Source organism: Euleptes europaea, chromosome 18 (genome assembly GCF_029931775.1).
Source record: "Euleptes europaea isolate rEulEur1 chromosome 18, rEulEur1.hap1, whole genome shotgun sequence".
Lineage (NCBI taxonomy): Eukaryota > Metazoa > Chordata > Lepidosauria > Squamata > Sphaerodactylidae > Euleptes > Euleptes europaea.
In genome coordinates this window covers 29,447,183-29,467,216 of record NC_079329.1, presented here as the reverse complement: position 1 = coordinate 29,467,216, position 20,034 = coordinate 29,447,183, and the positions used below count along the sequence as shown (strand labels likewise).

Below are 20,034 nucleotides of genomic sequence, written 5' to 3'. Positions count from 1 at the left end.
TTGCTCACAGAAAGGGGGGGCTCAGCATCTCAGGGAAGCCTGATGAAAGTTCTCTTCCACAAAAGGAAACAAAGGCAGGCCGATCAAAAGATGATGAGCCGAGAAACCTCTGTAAGAATAATGGTGTTTTTTGGGGGGAGGGAGAAGGACAGGGAGGACTAATAGTTATGGAGGGGGGAAGAGAAGTGAGCCAAAGGTAGGCGATGGTGTGGTGGCTGGCGGTGGCAAGAGGGTGGGGATCTTCGTGTGGGGGGGGTGCGCCTAGGAAACGTGTGCCCGTGAGCACACTGTGGTGCACAAACAGTGCTGTTTACTCACACCTCTTAGCTGCGGTCAACCCGGAGTGCTTCCTTCCCCCCTCCCCTCCCCGATTCACTGACCCCCCCTCCCACTCCAAGGCTTAATCATGTGTCCAGCTCGGTCATGCTGACTGGCGTCCAAGAGCTCAGTCATGACTCCAGGGAATATTGCTAATGTCCCGTGCAGGGACAGCGGCCACCGGTCTCCGACCCGCTCCATCCGTATACCAGATGCTCGTAGCGAGGCTGGCAGGAGGCCACCGGAAGAAACAAAGCTGCCGGGTTACCCAGCGAACAACAGTGGGGCTCTAAAATGTAGAATGCCCCCACGCCCTATCAGAACCCCACCCCGCACTGCCATCTACACAGGGTTAGACCCCTCCCACGAAACCGAGGTTTAGCCAGGGGTGCCCGCTGGCTGTGGCGGCCTGACGGAGGGCAGGGATGCAGGGGAAGCTCCCAAACGATCAGAGAGGGCTGGAGCAGAAAGGGAGGCGGGCAGAGGAGGGCACCGCCCAGGGCAGGCCCAACGAGGCAGTGCCCGTGGCGCCTCGGGCTGCTGAGAAGACCGTGGGCCCGGCAGTGGGAGGGGTGTCGGTCTGGGGCCGGGATTCGAGAGCATCCGGCACCCCCCCACGTTCGTGCTGCTGATGTTCAAGAAGGGACGTGGCGTCCGTGGCCGAGGGGGTGAGCGGTTGGGCACTCTGGTGTCGAGAGGCAGTGGCCGCAGCAGGCACCCCACCATGGGTGCGCTGGTGGCGTTTCAGATGAGCGCGGCGAGCAAAGCGCTTCCCGCAGGCCGTGCAGGGATAGGGGCGCTCCCCAGTGTGAGCCCGCTGGTGGATGAGGAGCTCGGAGCGCTGCAGGAAGCGCTTGGCGCACACGGAGCAAGCGTGGGGGCGCTCGCCACGGTGCATGCGCCGGTGCTTGCTGAGGTTGGAGCTGACGCTGAAGCGGCGGCCGCACTCCGTGCAAACGTAGGGCTGCTCCCCGGAGTGGGAGCGCACGTGGATGGTGAGATCCGAGCGCTGCAGGAAGCGCTTCCCGCACTCCCCGCAGCCATAGGGGCGCTCCCCAGAATGCAGCCGCCGGTGCTTGCTGAGGGCCGAGCGCTGTGTGAACCGCCTCCCGCATTCCCCGCAGGAGTAGGGACGGTCAGGTTCTGGGGGTGGGGACGGAGGCGGAGGAGGCGTCGCCAGGCCCCCGCCGCACTCTACACAGCGCCGCGAGCGACGGTGCCGCTCGAGGTGGCAGCCCCAGCGGAAGCGCCGCCCACAGTCACGGCACTGGTGAGGCTTTTCTGCCGCGTGGCGCTGCTGGTGCCTTTCCAAGTTGGCGAGGATCCGGAATCGCTTCCCGCACTCCTCGCAGGCGTGGGGTTTTCGATGTGGGGCCGCAGCGGAGTTCGCGGGCGAGGGCTGGCCGGGGGTTAGCGGCTCTGTGGAGTTTAGTGACAGGACCATTGAAGACGGTGAGGCAGGGTCTGGCGAAAGGTGCAGGGCAGAGTTTAGCAGCGAATCGGGTGGAGCTATAGTGGATCTCCTGCACGGGCCACAGCGGTGGGGTTTCTCTCCTGCAGGCGGGCGCCGGCGTCTCTGGGCGTAGCGTGGTTTCTGCCACCCGGACAAGAACTGGGCTCTTTCCCCAAACGGTGGCCAAACTCTCCCGCCGTCAATGGTGTCCCGACTCACGTTGCTGAACAGACTGCGGCTGAGGCTCTCCCGCGGCTCGGAGCCTGCCCCCCACCTCACCCCCAAAGAGCTCTGCTGGTGAGAAAGGCTGTTCTTGTACTCTTTGGCATCTCCGTGACCGGTCTTTCCTGCAATCGGTTGCTTTTGCCCCACCAGCTGCCCTGGGTATAAAAAGGGCATCTGCAGCTCACTCTCAGGCGGCTTCCTGGCCAGAACTGTAGATCCTTCAAACAGTCCACCATGAAGCTCCCGCGGGGCCTCCAAACTGTTCTGCCTGCCATCGCCTGCTGAAAGAGAAATGAGGATAAATCTTTGTGCTCGGGAAATAAAAAAGACAGGAATGTACAAGAAGAAGAGTTGGTTTTTATATGCTGACTTTCTCTACCACTTAAGGAAGAATCAAAGGGGCTTACTATCACCTTCCCTTCCCCTCCCCACAACAGACACTCTATGAGGTAGATGGGGCTGAGAGAGCTCTGAGAGAACTGTGACTAGGCCAAGGTCACCCAGCTGGCTTCATGAGTGGGAGTGGGGAAACCAACCCGGGTCACCAGATTAGCATCCGCCGCTCATGTGGAAGAGTGGGGGAATCAAACCGGGTTCTCCAGATCAGAGTCCACCGCTCCACCACTCTTAACCACTACACCACACTGGCTCTCAAAAGAGGGACTAGAGATTTTTGGCACAGCAAATGCCTGTAAAAGGACCAAATTAAACCCTAACTCATGCAGTAAAACCTCTGGAGAGCTATTGCCAGATAGGATCGATGAACCTATGATTTGCCTCCACAGAAAGAAGGGAGCAGGTTCTTGAAACGTTGGCTCTTTCAACCCTTTGTAAGTTGCAGGTCAGCTGTAATAGCGGGAGATCCCCAGTTGCCACCTGGAGGTTGGCAACTCTAGCACATGGCCCTTTCCTCCACACGGTCGCCGTCAGTAGGGAGACACTCCGTCAGGTGCAGAGAGGGAGTCTTGGGCCAAAGTCAGCATGCCATGCCCTCACTCACAGCCCGGGAGCCAAAGCTGACGTAGAAGTGCTGTAGCTACCAGCCTCGCCCCAAGGTTGCCAGCTGTGGGTTGGGAAATACTTGGAGATTTGGGGGGTGGAGCTTGAGGAGGGCGGGGTTCGGGGAGGGACTTCCATGCCACTGAGTCCATTTGCCAAAACGGCCGTTTTCTCCAGGTGAATTGATCTCTATTGGCTAGAGATCAGTTGTAATAGCAGGAGATCTCCAGCCACCACCTAGAAGTTGGCCAAGCTACTTGGAACATTGGAGCAGGCAGGCCCGGAGGGAGGCGATGGAGCGGCGACCCAGTGAGTGGTTGACAGCCCAGCACCGGTCAACATCTGCCTGTGAGCTTGAGTCACCACAGGGTCAGGGCTGACAGTCACATCGGCAGCTCAGCCATTGATTAATTGTGCCTGTCCTTGGGTGTCTCAGCCGGCAGAAGAGCTGCACCGGTTCTCAATCGGGGTTTTCATGATAAAAGCAGCCAGAAAAGGGTGAACCAGTGTGGAAGCAACCCGTCCACAACCTTTGTGTACCCGCTCTTGCTCTGCAATGTAGACCTCAGTGTGTTTGACCATAGACCAGACCTAGACTTAAGATCATAAGAAAAACCATGCTGGATCAGACCAAGGTCCATCAAGTCCAGCAGTCTGTTCACACAGCGGCCAACCAGATGCCTCTAGGAAGCCCAGAAACAAGTTGACTGCAACAGCATTATCCTGTCTGTGTTCCACAGCACCTCATATAATAGGCATGCTCCTCTGATCCTGGAGAGAATAGGTATGCATCATGACTAGTATCCATTTTGACTAGTAGCCACGGATAGCTCTCTCCTCCATGAACATGCCCACTCCCCTCTTAAAGCCTTCCAAGTTGGCAGCCATCACCACATCCTGGGGCAGGGAGTTCCACAATGTAACTATGTGTTGTGTGAAGAATTACTTCCTTTTATCTGTTTTGAAGCTCTCAGCCTCCAGTTTCAGCAGATGACCCCGCATTCTAGTATTATGAGAGAGGGAGAAACTTTACTTATTGGATTCACTCTTGACCTTGGACTGAGACTTGGCTTTGCTCTTTGGATTTGTCCTTCTGATTTGACTTCTGAATATCTGTGTTTTGACCTTGGACTGTGTTTGGACTATGCTTGTTGCCTCTCACCCCAGGGGCCTGCCTGAACCCAAAAACCAGGAGTCCATGGACAGGGAGATCATCGCTCCTGAGCTTGTATCTAAGGGCCCACAACAGTAAGTCACAGAAGGGAACTGAAAATAACAGTGCTAATTTCATTCTGGATCCTGTTTGTACTTTGCTTTTTAAAAAAACATCCAAATTCTGCTCAAAGGCAAACCTAATTCCATTATCTGAACAAATACTGTCATTTTAAGTAAATCTGAATATGCCTGATTGCATTTGCATTATTTACTTAGTTTCAGAGAGATGAGAAGTCATAAGAACATAAGAAAGGCCCTACTGGATCAGACCAAGGCCCATCAAGTCCAGCAGTCTGTTCACACAGTGGCCAACCAGGTGCCTTTAGGAAGCCACAAACAAGTCATACAGAGAAGGCAGGGTGTTGACAAGAGGAGACCTGTGCCACACTGCAGGGGTGGTGGTGGAATTCAGCTGTTAGTGGGAAGGTAGCATTGTGTAGGGGTTAAGGGCGTCAAACCAGGATATCCCTGCTCTGCCATGGAAACTTCCTGAATGGCCTTGGACCAGTCGCACACCCTCCTCCTCATATCCCTCACAGGGTTCTTGTGAGGATAAAATGAAGAAGAGAAGGATGTCGGTCATTTTCGGTCCCCGCTTGGGAGAAACATAGGGAATGAACAAGCGATGGGAGAAATGGAGCTGTAGGCCTCAGAGGGCAAGGATTTGATGTCTTTGAATTTTAGGCTGCTCTTTCTTGGCCAAGCCAGGCTCAGAGCGGCTCACGACCTTTTAAAACAATCTAAAAAACACTAAGTAATTACATAAAATACAACAGTAAAACCGGCACCCTTACTGACAGCAAAAACATCTATAATTTAACGTAATAACACAGCAGCACTAACAATTTGTACTATTTGTGGGAAATAGCAGAGATGGAGAAGGAGGGGGGAAAGGAGAAGGGGGGCCAGACAGAGGGGCCTTTTATGCATGGCTGTTTCCCTTGCGGTCACCCTTCCGACGACGTTGGGTCTTTGTTTTGGTTACACGTGCCATTTCCAACCGTCGGAGGTTGCCTCGCTCTCCCCCTGCGTTTCCCCACGTTTTCAAATTCAAGATAAAACAGGTCCCTCAAAACGCGGGCAAAACATGGGGCAAGGCAGGGGGAGAGCGAGGTGACCTCTGATGGTTGGAAACGGCATGCATAATCCAAACCAAGACCCGAAGTCGTCGGAGGGGTGACCGCGAGAGAAACAGTCATGCATAAAAGACCATGGAAGACCCTCGGTGCCCTCAACCATATGCCTGGCGGAACAGTTCAGTTTTACAGGCCCTGCGGAATTGTTTTAGCTCCTGCAGGGACCGAACCTCGCTGGGCATGGCGTTCCACCAGACAGGGGCAGCAGAGGCCGGGTGGCTCACAATGTCTCCAGAAAAGTGGAGGGGCCGTGGCTCAGTGGTAGAGCATCTGCTTGGCATGCAGAAGGTCCCAGGTTCAGTCCCCGGCATCTCCAGTTAAAGGGACTAGGCAGGTAGGTGATGTGAAAGATCTCTGCCTGAGACCCTGGAGAGCTGCTGCCGGTCAGAGTAGACAATACTGACTTTGATGGACCAAGGGTCTGATTCAGTACAAGGCAGCTTCACGTGTTCATGTGTCACACCCTAATTTGAAATCCCTAGACCAAATTTAGACTGCAAATCTTAAATGTCAATTTTCCTTTTTTTGTTAAACGTTCGAGCCTTGCCACCCTGCCTTTTCTGCCACCCCAGCCAGACGCATGGGGCCACCCATCCTCCCCGGGGCAATGCCTTGTTACCTCCATGCCGGGGGCTTCTAGCCACTCTCTTCCGCCGCCTGACTCGGCCCTGCTGCTCCTGCTCCTTCACCAGCTCTCTCAGCATCTTCTCCACCTGAGCCTTGCCCACCGTCTGCAGGATCACCCCCAGCTGCCTCCGGAAGTCTGGCAGGATCCCGTCTTCGCTGGAGCCGGCGGTAGTGGCGGCGGCTGCCTGGCCCTGCACAGGTGCCAGCTGCCCTTGCTCTGGCTCCATTTCTAGCCCTGTAAAGGGGGGAGAAAAAGAAAAGAACACCAGATTCTGCTCTCGAAACCAGGGACCTTGATGGTAGGGTTCCCATTTGCCAGTTAATGGCGGGCAATTAACGGGCGTGCATGCTGGCCCTCAGCTAGCCGGCGGGGGGAAGCAGGACAGCTGAAAGGCGGGTGATCCACCTGCGCACACAGCAGCGTGCGGCGAAATAATGTCCCTTCCAAGTTTAAACTATTGGAAACCGTAGAGTTTTGGGAACTCTATGGTTCCCAAACGTGCTACAGCGTCCGCATCACTTCCAGGGTAAACGCAGGAGGGACATTATTTTGCCATGCGCTGCTGTGCATGTGGTTGGATCGCCCCCCTTTCAGCTGGCCTGCTTCCCCCGCCACTACAAGGAAGCTCCCGCCAATGGTAAGCGGGGACCTGGCAACCCTATCTGATGGGCACCACAGCAAGCCTGTCTCCCTCCTCAGCCTGTGAAATCATATCATGAGGGAGGCTTGATTCGGACATCGAAGTAGGAAACTAAGAAACAGGGCTCTGTTGGCTTGTTCTGAAGCCTGTGTTTTTTTTTTTCTGTCTCCCAAAAAATTGTTTCCAAAATGAAATGTAAAAAAGGATTCGGGGATGGGCTGGAGCCAGGAGGCCTGTGCTACCAGGGCTGCTGGTCAGAGGAGGCAACTGCAGGCCACTCCATGGGATACTAACATCACAGACCCAAATCCTCTAGATCAGGAGTGTCAAACATAAGGCCCATGGGCCGGATCCGACCCCTTGAGAGCTCTTATCCGGCCTGCAAGTCAGCCAGGGTAGCTACCCCACTCCCGATCTGGGCTGGCGAGGCAGGGCCCAGCCCAACCAAGTGACCGTTATGTCATATCCGGCCCTTGTAACAATTGAGTTTGACACCCCTGCTCTAGAGCCTGGGGAGCAGGCAAACACAGAGAGCCAACCCTATTTCACTTCTGGCTATAAACCTCCATGGTTGGTTGGTAAACTATTATTAAGGAATGACTGGTGGTCTTTCTACCAACCTGCCTCGACCTCAGGTACATCTAGAGTTGCCAGCTCTGGGTTGGGAAATACCTGGAGATTTGGGGGATGGGGCCTGAGGAGGGCAGGGTTTGGAGAGAGGAGGGACTTCAATGCCATAGAGTCCAATTGCCAAGGCGACCATTTTCTCCAAGGACACTGATCTCTATAGGCTGGAGATCAGTTGTAATAGCGGGAGATCTCCAGGCCCCACCTGAAGGTTGGTAACCCTAGTTGGGAGGCTGAAGCTTCTAACTGAAGGGGAGGAGCTTTAATCTCTATCAAGGTATGGGGAGAATAGGGACCTTGGATCTGCGACAGACTTTCCATGGTGGGGGGGAGCATTTCTTCTCTGCAAAGGACTTACCAGGAGCCAGGCCTCGCCGCCCTCTGGTCTCCGTGAAGGCAGTTATGCGGGGCCAACTGATGGCAATTTCTTCCGCTAAGAGAAGGAGGGCAGAAAACAGGTTGGTAAGCCCCGTGGCGCAGAGTGGTAAAGCTGCAGTACTGCAGTCAAAAGCTCTGCTCACGACCTGAGTTCGATTCTGACGGAAGTCAGTTTCAGGTAGCCGGCTCAAGGTTGACTCAGCCTTCCATCCTTCCGAGGTCGGAAAAATGAGTACCCGGCTTGCTGGGGGTAAAGGGAAGATGACTGGGGAAGGCACTGGCAGACCACCCCGCAAACAAAGTCTGCCTTGGAAACGTCGGGATGTGACGTCACTCCATGGGTCAGGAATGACCCGGTGCTTGCACAGGGGACCTTTACCTTTTTAAGCCACAGAAGATGCGCACAAAGGAGATTACGAAACAGGGAGGGTGGAAAAAGCAACTCTTAAATGGCCTTTCAAAAATCAACAGCTTTACAAAAAGATGGCCATCAACCTATTTCCCCCTAGAGAAGAAGTAGTCTACTGTCTACTTTGCCGTGGGAAAAGGCAGGATATAAATACTTCCTGCGAAGCCTTTTGTTCTCCCACCTTTCTGGCCCTCCCACAGTATACTAAGGCCCTCTGGTATGGGTTAAGCATTTAAAAGGCCTTCTTATGGTTAGAGAAACCTCATTCAATCACTCCTCCCTGTACCCAAGCAACAAGCAGAAGTTGTCGCTGCACCAGCCAGGCCAGGCCTTCTAAGATGCTTCTGCTTGCTGAGCACATCCATATATATTTACTTCATTTACACCATGCCTTTCTCCCCAAACCTTTTATATCTAATAGACCCACGAGATTGCATTGTACTAAGTATTTCCACTGGTCTATCAAGGCCTGCCTTCTCTACTCTGACTGGCAGTGGCTCTCCAGAGCCTCAGATAGGGGCTTTTCACATTACCAGCTACTTGATCTTTTAACTGGAGACACCGAGGATCGAACTTTGGACTTCCTACACGCTTGCTAAGCAGATGTTCTACCATTCAGCCATGACCCCCCCCCTCCAACTTAATCAAGAGCTGGTCCTGATGCCGATTTTTAAAATCTGCAAAACTAGGCTAGCCTTCGCTACAAATTAAAGTTCTGCAAACTTGGTGAGGAAGGGAAGCCTGCTCCAGCTTGCCTTTGCCCCTTGTGAGTGCAGGCAGAGAGGTAAACAGACAAGCAGGCAGGAGTGGGGAGGGAAGCTGGTGGCAAGTGGGGGGAAGCTGGAAGAGACAACGCCTGGGGATGGAATTTCTCCTCCCCACTACTTTTCACGGGTCTCCATTGTTTCTTCTACTGAGCCTTGTTTTAACCATCAATACTTGCCTCAAATCCTTAAGGTGGGTCAAAGAAACAAACTATGGGAAAAGTCTGAGCCTTATTCAGCACAATTCAGCCATACAATATTGAAAAAGTGACCAGTCTGGGATTTCTCTGAGGCTGCTACTGTGGGAATGACTTTAGGTATGTACATTGTAAAGAGCCAGCATAGTGTAATGGTTAAGGTGTCGGACTAGGACCTGGGAAAACCAGGTTCGAATCCCCTACTCTGCCATGAAAACTTGCTGGGTGACCTTGGGCCAGCCACACACTCTCAGCCCTGACCCTGGCAGGTATTTGGATGGGAGACCTACAAGGAATACCAGGGTCCTGACACGGAGGCAGGCAATGGCAAACCACCTCTGAACGTCTCCTTCTCTTGCCCTGAAAACCCTAGGGCGTCACCATAAGTCAGCTGGGACTTGACAGCAAAAAAAAAAAAAAAGTACATTGAACAGCAGGCTGAAGCTTAAATTTGGGGCTGCACTTTTCCATCACCAGCCATGAGGCCAGGCAGCCAACTGAGCCCCATTTCAGTCATCGGCATAGATTAGTTGAGCATTCATGGAGGGGGGGCACAGCGGCTGCCAAGGTTTGCATCTTATGTTCTACGAAGCAAGCTTCTTCACGACCCCTCCAGCACAGGACTCTTTTTATGACTGCAAATGTTAGTAGTTGAGATTCAGGCTGTAGTTTGGCACGCATTTCGCCATCCCTTACCCAGCGAGATCACCGTTTCGTAGCTCTCCTGCATGTCGACCCACAGAGCCACCCTTTCCTAGGAGTCCCCTGACGTCTTCTCCCCTCCTCAAGAGAGGCAGCTGTCCGGTCCTAAAGGAATAAAAAAAGTTAGGTTGCATTGTACCCAGGAACCTGTTTCGCTGGTGACACGGTGATCCTGGCTATCAACTAAACAGTGAAGCAGAACAAAAAAGAAATGTGACTGTGGCTATGTGGGAGGAGCTGTGGGTCAGTTTGTAGAGCATCTGCTTGGCACGCAGAAGGTCCCAGGTTCAATCCCCGGCATCTCCAGTTAAAGAGATCAGGTAGTAGGTGATGGGAAAGACGTCTGCCGGAGACCCTGGAGAGCCGCTGCCGGTCTGAGTAGACAATACTGACTTTGATGGACCAAGGGCCTGATTCAGCATAAGAGTTGAGGGGTTTTTTTTTGTTTTGTTTTTTGTTTTTTTAATATGCCGACTTTCTCTACCAATTAAGGGAGACTCAAACCGGCTTACAATCACCTTCTCTTCCCCTCCCCACAACGGACACCCTGTGAGGTAGGTGGGGCTAAGAGAGCTCAAAGAGAGCTGTGACTAGCCCAAGGTCTCCCTGCTGGCTTCGTGTGCAGGAGTGGGGAAACTAATCCAGTTCACCAGATTAGCCTCCGCCACTCATGTGGAGGAGTGGGGAATCAAACCCAGTTCTCCAGATCAGACTCCACCGCTCCAAAGCACCGCTCTTAACCACTACACCACGCTGGATTCATGTGTTCATATGCCAAAAAGTTTTTAAAAATGAACTGGTCTAAACCAATCCACAAGACGTCAAGTATGGGCAACTGATCAACCAAGACTATCCTACTGCAGCATCCTTCTGGAAGTGGTAAAACAAGACATGCCCACACTGATTGATGTAATTGTTTCTGTTCCACCTGGCATGTTCACTGATAGTCTATAGGCATGTTCAGCATGTGTGCGGCCACATGCCCCGACTACAAAAATCAGCGTTCGCTCTGCTTGCACTTAACCACACACCACCGTAAAGATCTGCAAAGTGTTTGAGCCGAGAATCTTGCCACAAATTATTGCAAATATTAATCTACAGAAACACACCCAAAAAAACTGAAACGTGTTCTACAATGCTACCAAAGCCTTGATCGTTTGTAGATATCTCATTCTTTGTAGGAATGCATCTCAGATTGTTTTGAAGCATTCGTATAACATGTGCAGCGTGGATGTGACGTGGTTTCAAATAGTTGTTCCTCACACAGGAATACTTGTCAGAGAGCTGCAACTGGCTACAGTGTGGTATAGTGGTCAAGAGCGGTGGACTCTAATCTGGAGGACCGGGTTTGATTCCCTGCTCCTCCCCATGAGCGGCAGACTAATCTGGCGAACCGGGTTGGTTTCCCCACTCCTCCACATGAAGCCTGCTGGGTGACCTTGGGCTAGTCACAGTTCTCTCCGAACTCTCTCAGCCCCACCTACTTCACAAGATGTCTGTTGTGGGGAGGGGGAGGGAATTATAAGCCGGTTTGAGACTCCTTACAGGTAGAGAAAACCGGGGTATAAAAACCAACTCTTCTTCTTCTGCAGTGTCCCGTTGAGAAGGGTGGCAAACCCGAGTTTGCTGCTGTGTAAGGGGCGACACAGAGGTTTATCGGTAATGCTCACTTCTAAGAATGTTTGTTTTCGGTTTAGTTCATGGTCCAAATGCCTCCCATCAAGGCTGTTTGTGTGTTAAGAACCATCAAGTCGTTTCCGACTCATGGCGACCCTATGAATCAATGTCCTCCAAAGTGTCCTATCCTTAACAGCCTTGCTCAGATCTTGCAAATTGAGGGCGGTGGCTTCCTTTATAGAGTCAATCCATCTCTTGATGGGTCTTCCTCTTTTCCTGCTGCCCTCAACTTTTCCTAGCATGACTGTCTTTTCCAGTAACTCTTGTCTTCTCATAATATGTCCAAAGTATGACAGCCTCAGTTTAGTCATTTTAGCTTCTAGGGCCAGTTCAGGCCTGATTTGATCTAAAACTCACTTATTTGTCTTTTAGACGGTCCAGGGTATCCGTAACACTCTCCTCCAACACCAGATTTCAAAGGAATCTACTTTCTGTTTAGAGGGGGTTTAGCGGGGAATAAAAACACAGGCCTATGAAATAGATGAATATCCCGGGGATAAAACTTCCCCTCCAGGCATGAAGGGATTCCAGAGGGAGCAGCAAAGACAACAGAATGGCCACTTTATGGCCATTTATGCATGGAAGGTTTTGCCTTGGATTTGTTCCTCTCTAGATGCACGTTTCCCCCATCCGAATTCTCAAAACTCTGCATGGGGGCTTCTTCTTTTTTCTTATATATTTTTATTAATTTTTATAACATAAAACAAATACAATAATATAAAAAAATTAAAAAGAAAATACAAAAGAGTATCTGTATATACTTATTAATACATTCGGGGTTACAAAATCATAAAGTCCAAAAAGAGACCCCTTCGACCCTCCACCCACCTTAAAAAAGTGACCCATCACCCGACTTCCAAAGAAGTGTCTTAACAGTTTTAAAAATATCTATTAACAGTAAAATATAAAGATATTAAAACTAGTTTCTACAACTCACTAATTAAAGTAGTAAAATCCATTTTTGCCCGTTTATCCCAATATGTGACAGCCTTTGCCCAAGTTTTTTTAAATTTTTCCATATCTTTTCCATGTGGGAATTCGGTTAATTTGGCCATCCTCATATACATCCGTAATTTCTCATTGAAGGTTTATTCACTTGTAATAGCTAAAGTTTGGAAGCAAGTGCACAGGGGCTTCTTGTTGAGTTTTGAGAATTTGGATGGGGGAAACGCGCATGTAGAGGGGGCAAATCCAAGGCAAAACCTCCCGTGCATAAAGAGCCGATGACTGCACAAACTCTCACGGATTAGGACCGACTTTTCCAGACTGGGGAAACCTCGATTCGACGTTGCAGGGTAGGGAAACAAATATATTCATGGAAGGTTTTGCCTTGGATTTGCCACTCTCTAGATGCACATTTCCCCCCTCTGAATTCTCAAAACTCTGCACGGCGGCTTATTGTTGAGTTTTGAGAATATGGATGGGGGAAAAGTGCATCTAAAGCAGTGGTTCCCAACCTTTTTTTTGACCAGGGACCACTAGGCCTTTTTTTTCGGTGCAGGGACCCCAAGGTTCAAAATTAAAATTCCGAGAATTTGAAAATAAACTTGAATCATAACTGTTAGTTAAACATTAAACTTAGAATAATATGTGAATATATATTTTTATAATAGAGAACTTTTAATTGAAAATATTAATTTATTGTGGGTTTATAACTTTGTTTTGCGGACCTTAATTTAGTTCTCGCGGACCCCTGGGGGTCCGTGGACCCCCGGTTGGGAACCAGTGATCTAAAGAGTGGCAAATCCAATGCAAACCCTTCCATGAATAAATGTTGACCCAATGTTTAATCATGGAAGGTTTTGCATTGGATTTGCCAGTTTTTAGACGCACTTTCTCCCCATCCATATTCTCAAAACTCAGCAATAAGCTGCCGTGCAGAGTTTTGAGAATTCAGAGGGGGGGAAATGGGCATCTGTAGAGTGGCAAATCCAATGCAAAACCTCCCATGAATAATCATTCATTTATTCGTGGAAGGTTTTGCCTTGGAGTTGCCACTCTTTAGATGCACTTTGCCCCCATCCATATTCTCAAAACTCAACAATAAGCCGCCATGCAGAGTTTTGAGAATTCAGAGGGGGGGAAATGTGCATCTGTAGAGTGACAAATCCAATGCAAAACCTTCCAAGGATTTGCCACTCTTTAGATGCACTTTGCCCCCATCCATATTTTCAAAACTCAACAATAAGCCGCCATGCAGACTTTTGAGAATTCAGAAGGGGAAAATGTGCATCTAGAGAGTGGCAAATCCAATGCAAAACCTCCCATGAATAAATGGCCCAAAACTGCCCCACAATGGGGACAAGCCCGGTCCGGGCGCGCGTTTTTACGCACAGCGGCGGACGTTTCCGACAAAGAAGTCGAAATCGGGGGGGAAGCGGGGTGGGGAGGGGGGCTTTGTGGGAGGGGGGGGAAGGCGACCCAAGACAACCGCAAGGAACCGGACACGGCTACTTTCCACCCCCTCCCAACTGACCGACCCTCCCTCCACATTGCAACCCCCCCACCCCACCCCAGCTATTCTAGGGGGAGGATCTGCGCGCGGTACCGGTGGTCCCGGGGTGGGGGGGAAAGATTGCATTGATTATTTTATTTTCCCCCCCCTCCTCCTCCTCCCCCCCCTCCTCCCCGGGTGCATCCGTGCCCTGCGCAGCTCCCATTGTTCGCTCCTTGCGCATCGGACCTTGCAAAAGGCAGCGCCCGTTCGCTCCGGCTCGGTTTACCTGCAGCTAGCCAGAGACTGCAGTGCGCGGCCTGGCCGGGGAATGGCGATGGCCGATTAGGGAGGAATCCTCGCCCCCCCACCCTGCAGGGAGTTGGGATGGAAGGGGGGGTCGGGGTGGGGGGAGCAGCTGCAAGCTGCAAAAAAAAAAAAAAAAAAAAAAAAGCAACCCAGGAAGCTCAATTCCACATCCTGGCGAGAGGGAAGAATGAAAGAGGAAGGCCTCCCTGCTCCTCCAGCGACAAAGCGGGCCCTCTTGTGGCCGACGGGCCGCTCTTGTCCACGAGGATAGCCCTCCGTCCCTCCCCTGGTCAATTTCCATTGAACCCATGGAGCTGCCTTGTACCGAATCAGAGCCCGGGTCCATCCAAGTCAGTGTTGTCTGGCTCTCCAGGGTCTCTGGCAGAGGTCTATTCACATCACCTACTTGCCTGGTCCCTTGAACTGGAGATGCCGGGGATTGAACCTGGGACCTTCTGCATGCCAAGCACATGCTCTACTGCTGAGCCACGGCCCCTCTCCATGGCTCTCCAGGGTCTCAGGCAGAGGTCTTTCACATCACCTACTCGCCTGGTCCCTTGAACCGGAGATGCCGGGGATTGAACCTGGGACCTTCTGCATGCCAAGCAGATGCTCTACTGCTGAGCCACGGCCCCTCTCCATGGCTCTCAGGCAGAGGTCTATTCACATCACCTACTCGCCTGGTCCCTTGAACTGGAGATGCCGGGGATTGAACCTGGGACCTTCTGCATGCCAAGCACATGCTCTACTGCTGAGCCACGGCCCCTCTCCATGGCTCTCCAGGGTCTCAGGCAGAGGTCTTTCACATCACCTACTCGCCTGGTCCCTTGAACCGGAGATTCCGGGGATTGAACCTGGGACCTTCTGCATGCCAAGCAGATGCTCTACTGCTGAGCCACGGCCCCTCTCCATGGCTCTCAGGCAGAGGTCTATTCAAATCACCTACTCGCCTGGTCCCTTGAACCGGAGATGCCGGGGATTGAACCTGGGACCTTCTGCATGCCAAGCAGATGCTCTACTGCTGAGCCACGGCCCCTCTCCATGGCTCTCAGGCAGAGGTCTATTCACATCACCTACTCGCCTGGTCCCTTGAACTGGAGATGCCAGGGATTGAACCTGGGACCTTCTGCATGCCAAGCAGATGCTCTACAAACTGAGCCACGGCCCCAGAGGTCTATTCACAGCACCTACTTGCCTGGTCCCTTTAACTCAGTGGTTCCCAACCTTTTTTTGACCAGGGACCACTAGGACTTTTTTGTTCGGTGCAGGGACCCCAAAATAAAAATTCCGACAATTTATAAATAAATAAACTTTAATCATAACTGTTAGTTAAACATTAAACTTAGAATAATATTTGAATATGTATTTTTATAATAGAGAACTTTTAATTGAAAATATTAATTTATGGGTTTATAACTTTGTTTCGCGGACCTTAATTTAGTTCTCGCGGACCCCTGGGGGTCCACGGGCCCCTGGTTGGGAACCAGTGCTTTAACTGGAGATGCCGGGGATTGAACCTGGGACCTTCAGCATGTCGAGCAGAGGCTCTACTATTGAGCCTCGGCCCCAGAGGTCTATTCACATCACCTACTTGCCTGGTCCCTTTAACTGGAGATGCCGGGGATTGAACCTGGGACCTTCTGCATGCAAAGCAGAGGCTCTACCACGGAGCCACGGCCCCTCCCCAAAAGAACCATCACATTTTCCAACTCACTGACAGATTCCCAGATGAACACACGAAGCTGCCTTGTACCGAATCAGGCCCTTGGTCCATCAAAGTCAGCATTGTCTACTCAGACCGGCAGCGGCTCTCCAGGGTCTCAGGCTGAGACACATCGCCTGCTTGCCTGGTGCCTTTTACTGGAGATGCCGGGGATTGAACCTGGGACCTTCTGCATGCCGAGCAGAGGCTCTACCATTGAGCCACGGCCCCTCTCCTATTCTTCGCCTGAAGAGCCGAAAGGGGCGATGGAGTTCTCGAAGAGGAAGAAGGGACTGTGCCATTGGTGTCTTCAAAACTCCCTGCAAGCCGAACAGTTAGATTTGATTTCGGCAGCACCAGTGGCGAACCTAGATGTTCACCTGCAGGCCAACAAACGGCTACCCTCTGAAACTCCCTGCAAGTAAAAACCTAGTGCAGCAGGGAAAGGGCAATGCTTTTTTTTTATTTTTTTGCCGTCAAGTCACAGATGACTTATGGAGGGTTAAGAAAGCCAGAAGAATACCAGTTGGACTCTTAATATGGGAAATGGGGGTGTAGAGGAAAAATGATATCAACTTAATTTTTTTACTTGGGGGTATATAAAGTTTTTAAAGATCTAATCCATTTTTTATGACAGAGATGAGTGACTGGAGAAAATTATGTTAATGTGTTTTGTTATGTCTCTGCTTTCATTTTTAAATGATTTTCTTCTTTTTTTCTTTAGTATTAATATTATATTATTATTGCTTATTGAAATGTATTAAATAAGGGGAAAGTATAATATTAAAATAATAACTTATAAGGATTAGAAAATATAAATACAAAGGAGATACCAGATATTTGTAGGGAGGGAGGAAGTCAGTGGGGAAGTCAGTTATAATTAATTATATGTAATACTGAAGACATACACCTAATAATTTTTTATCGACTGAAAGATTGGTATATAGGATGTATTGTCAAATGAGATGTATTGCAATTATTGAAAAATAATAAAAATATATATTAAAAAAAAAGTCACAGATGACTTATGGCGACCCCTTAGGATTTTCAAGGAAAGAGGTGTTCAGAGGTGGTTTGCCATTGCCTGCCTCGGTGTCACGCCCCCTGGTATTCAATTGTTGTTATCCGCTGTGAGCCCAGCCTTGGGAAGGGAGGGTGGATTAAAAATACTAAAATAAATAAATAAAAATTCCTTGGATGTCTGCCATCCCAATAGTAGCCAGGGTCAGGGCTGAGAGTGTATGACTGTCCCAAGGTCACTTCTTCAGATCCAAACAGTTTAACAAAGGCCTGGTCACCAAGCGGTCATATCTAGGTAGAATAGAAAAAATCACTTCCCATGCGGCGGTGGTGGTAATTTTAAAAATATTCCATGGGGTGGTACAGACTACCAGAAAGCTCCAAGTCTATCGTGAGTAAACCCCAAACCATACCAGCTACAATACCACATCAAGGTCTGGCTTCCTACATAGCTGTCTGGATTGTCTCTCTCCGCATGTGGATTCAAATGACCAAATAGTGTGATACATTAATATCAGCGTCTTCTCCTTGAGCAAGGTAATCTTGATCTGTTGCTCCAAGACTTTTTGGCATGATAAAATACAATTTTAAAGACTTGCATAGCAACACACAACGAAGAAGAAGAAGAGTTGGTTTTTATATGCCAACTTTCTCTACCACTTAAGGAAGAATCAAACCGGCTTACAATCACCTTCCCTTCCCTTCCCCACAATAGACACCCTGTGAGGTAGGTGGGCTAAGAGAGCTCAAAGAGAGCTGTGACTAGCCCAAGGTCACCCTGCTGGCTTCGTGTGTAGGAGTGTGGAAACCACTCCGGTTCACCAGATTAGCACCTGGTGCTCATGTGGAGGAGTGGGGAATCAAACTCGGTTCTCCAGATCAGAGTCCACCACTCCAAACCACCGCTCCAAACCACTACACAACGCTGGTTCTCTGGTGTGAATAAACTGCCTAGAAAGAATATTGATGCATCCATATCTGGCCATGCTGGAGACCCAAAAATTCTCCCGTCACCATTGGCCTTACCCTGCAGGCTTGCACTGAGATGTTACATCTTAAGGCTAAAATATTGGGTGAAACGGAAACCTGGAATTAATATTGTAATGGCCAGATGAATAGAGCTAGGGAAACAGTTCCCTATTAGCTGTTGGGTTGAGAAGCTGACCATTGGACCTCATGGAAGAGGCTGTTTTTACCAATGAGGGGCTGCAGGAAAATCAGCTTTGTATGTGGGGGTGTTTCTGAGATTCCATGCCTTGTTGTTTGTGGCAGCCTGGAGTGGGTGGATGCGCTTGTGCATTTCTGGTGATTATTGTGAATCTATTTCTGTTTCAGCCTTTCCGTGCAGGTGTTTGTTTCATAAGCTGTTCTCCCTGGGAGTCGCTTCACACTTTACACAGCAGGTGGCAATCCAGGGTCAGCTTTTGCTTCTCACCTTCACACCTTGTTTACTGCAGCAAACACCCCCCAAGCTGCTGTGTAAAGTATGAAATAGTTCTATATTGATACCCAGTTGTGTGTTTCTGAGATGATTTTGTGTGTGTGTGTGCGTGTAAAAACTATGTGCGTTTCCATGTTCTTGTAGCAGGTATCTTCCAAATGTCAAGGTTCTCATCTCTGGCTTGTGTGTGTCTTCCTGAGATCTGGTACCTCTGTGTGCGCATGAAAGAGATAACTGCTGAAGTGGGTGCTTATATGAATGTCCTGTTGTGTAGGTGTGCTTCTTAGACAACTGAGTGCCCTTCATTGCTTGATACTGCAGCCAAATTTAGGTATTAGGATAGCAGGGCAAAAAGACTTTCCCTGTGCAACTTGGCACAGGCTCATGGCCTCGTTTAAACTGTAGCTGCAACCCACACAAAGCAAGTATGTGTGTTTTGTTTGTGTGCCAGGGTCGGTAGCCCTAGCAGATTTTGTTTGGCTGTGCTAATGAAGCATGTCCAACTACCATTCATGTGTTGCACCTCCGTTTCAATGAGATCCGGAGTCCAACCAGATCCAACCAGATCCAGAGTCCTAAGCTCTTTTAATTCAACAACCAGATGTTTAAATCAAGCCTGGGTAACTATTTTGTTTTGCTGCTACAGGCTAACAGGGTTCACATCTGGGATTGCCTTCTAAATGTGAGCGCAGCATGTTTTTTAAACTCTTCTGGTTGTTAATGCAAATGCAGATTGGGGAGATTGTATAGGATACTACAGGGAAGTGAGGAAGATGCATTTAGCCCTCATGCCCATTGATTTCTGCTTAAAATCTCACCTTTCCCACTCTCATTTTCCCCTGCAAGACAGGACTCTTCTAATACTGGAGTCTGGCAAGGAGAAAAACTAATTTAGCCGAGTCAAGTTTTCAGGGGGAAATTAGAAGATAGGAAAATCTATGCACACTCTTACCTGTGAATGTGAAGGTCTGAGCTACAAACCAGGAAGTACAGGTTAAAAAATTTCCTACCACAAATTTACAAGTGAGATTTAGGGAAATCCATCTCCCTATCTACAGTATAGGCATACTATTATATCCTGAAAGGGTTGGAAGGGGCCATACAGGCCACCAACCTCCTGCTCAATGCAGGATCAGCCTAGACTAGAGCATCGCTGACAAGTGTTCATCCTGTCACTGCTTGAAGACTGCCAGAGAGGGGGAGCTCACCACCTCCCTAGGCAGCCAATTCCCCTGCTGAACTCTTGCTGTAAAAAAAAAATTCCCTAATGATACCCACTATTGTGAGTCCTGTCTTCTGCTGGCAACAGGAACAGCTCCCTGCCCTCCTCTGAGTGACAGCCTTTCAAATACTTAAGAGAGCAATCATGTCCCCCCTCAACTTCCTCTTCTCCAGTCTAAACATCCCCAAGTCCCTCAGACTTTCCTGGTAGGGCTTGGTCTCCAGGCCCCTGATCATCCTTGTCGCTCTCCTCAGCACCAGCTCCATTCTGTCCACATCCTTTTTAGAGTGAGGTCCCCAGAACTGCACACAGTACTCCAGGTGCGGCCTGACCAACGCAGTGTACAGGAGGACTATGACATCTTGTGATTTGGATGTTATGCCCCTGTTGATTCACTCCGTGACCGCATTGGCCTTTTTTGCCGCTGCATCACACTGCCTGCTCATATTCAATTTACAGTCCACCTGTACTCCTAGATCTTCTTCACACACAGTGTTACCCAGAAGTGTATTCCCCATCCAGAATGTGTGCTTCTCAT

General features: G+C 50.0%; 2 protein-coding genes across 2 annotated transcripts in view; both read right to left on the bottom strand.

The window, feature by feature from the left end:
- PSMC5 (proteasome 26S subunit, ATPase 5) overlaps positions 1-20,034 on the bottom strand; it is a 203,464-nt gene that overhangs the window by 130,067 nt on the left and 53,363 nt on the right. The gene's annotated exons all lie outside the window — the stretch shown is intronic.
- LOC130490833 (zinc finger protein ZFP2-like) lies at positions 767-9,792 on the bottom strand. The gene is made up of 4 exons (XM_056864640.1): positions 9,686-9,792; positions 7,600-7,674; positions 5,966-6,208; positions 767-2,274 (listed from the first exon to the last, which is right to left on the bottom strand). Exons 1-4 carry the CDS (start codon positions 9,717-9,719, stop codon positions 767-769), a joined length of 1,860 nt encoding a protein of 619 aa, XP_056720618.1. The 5' UTR covers positions 9,720-9,792.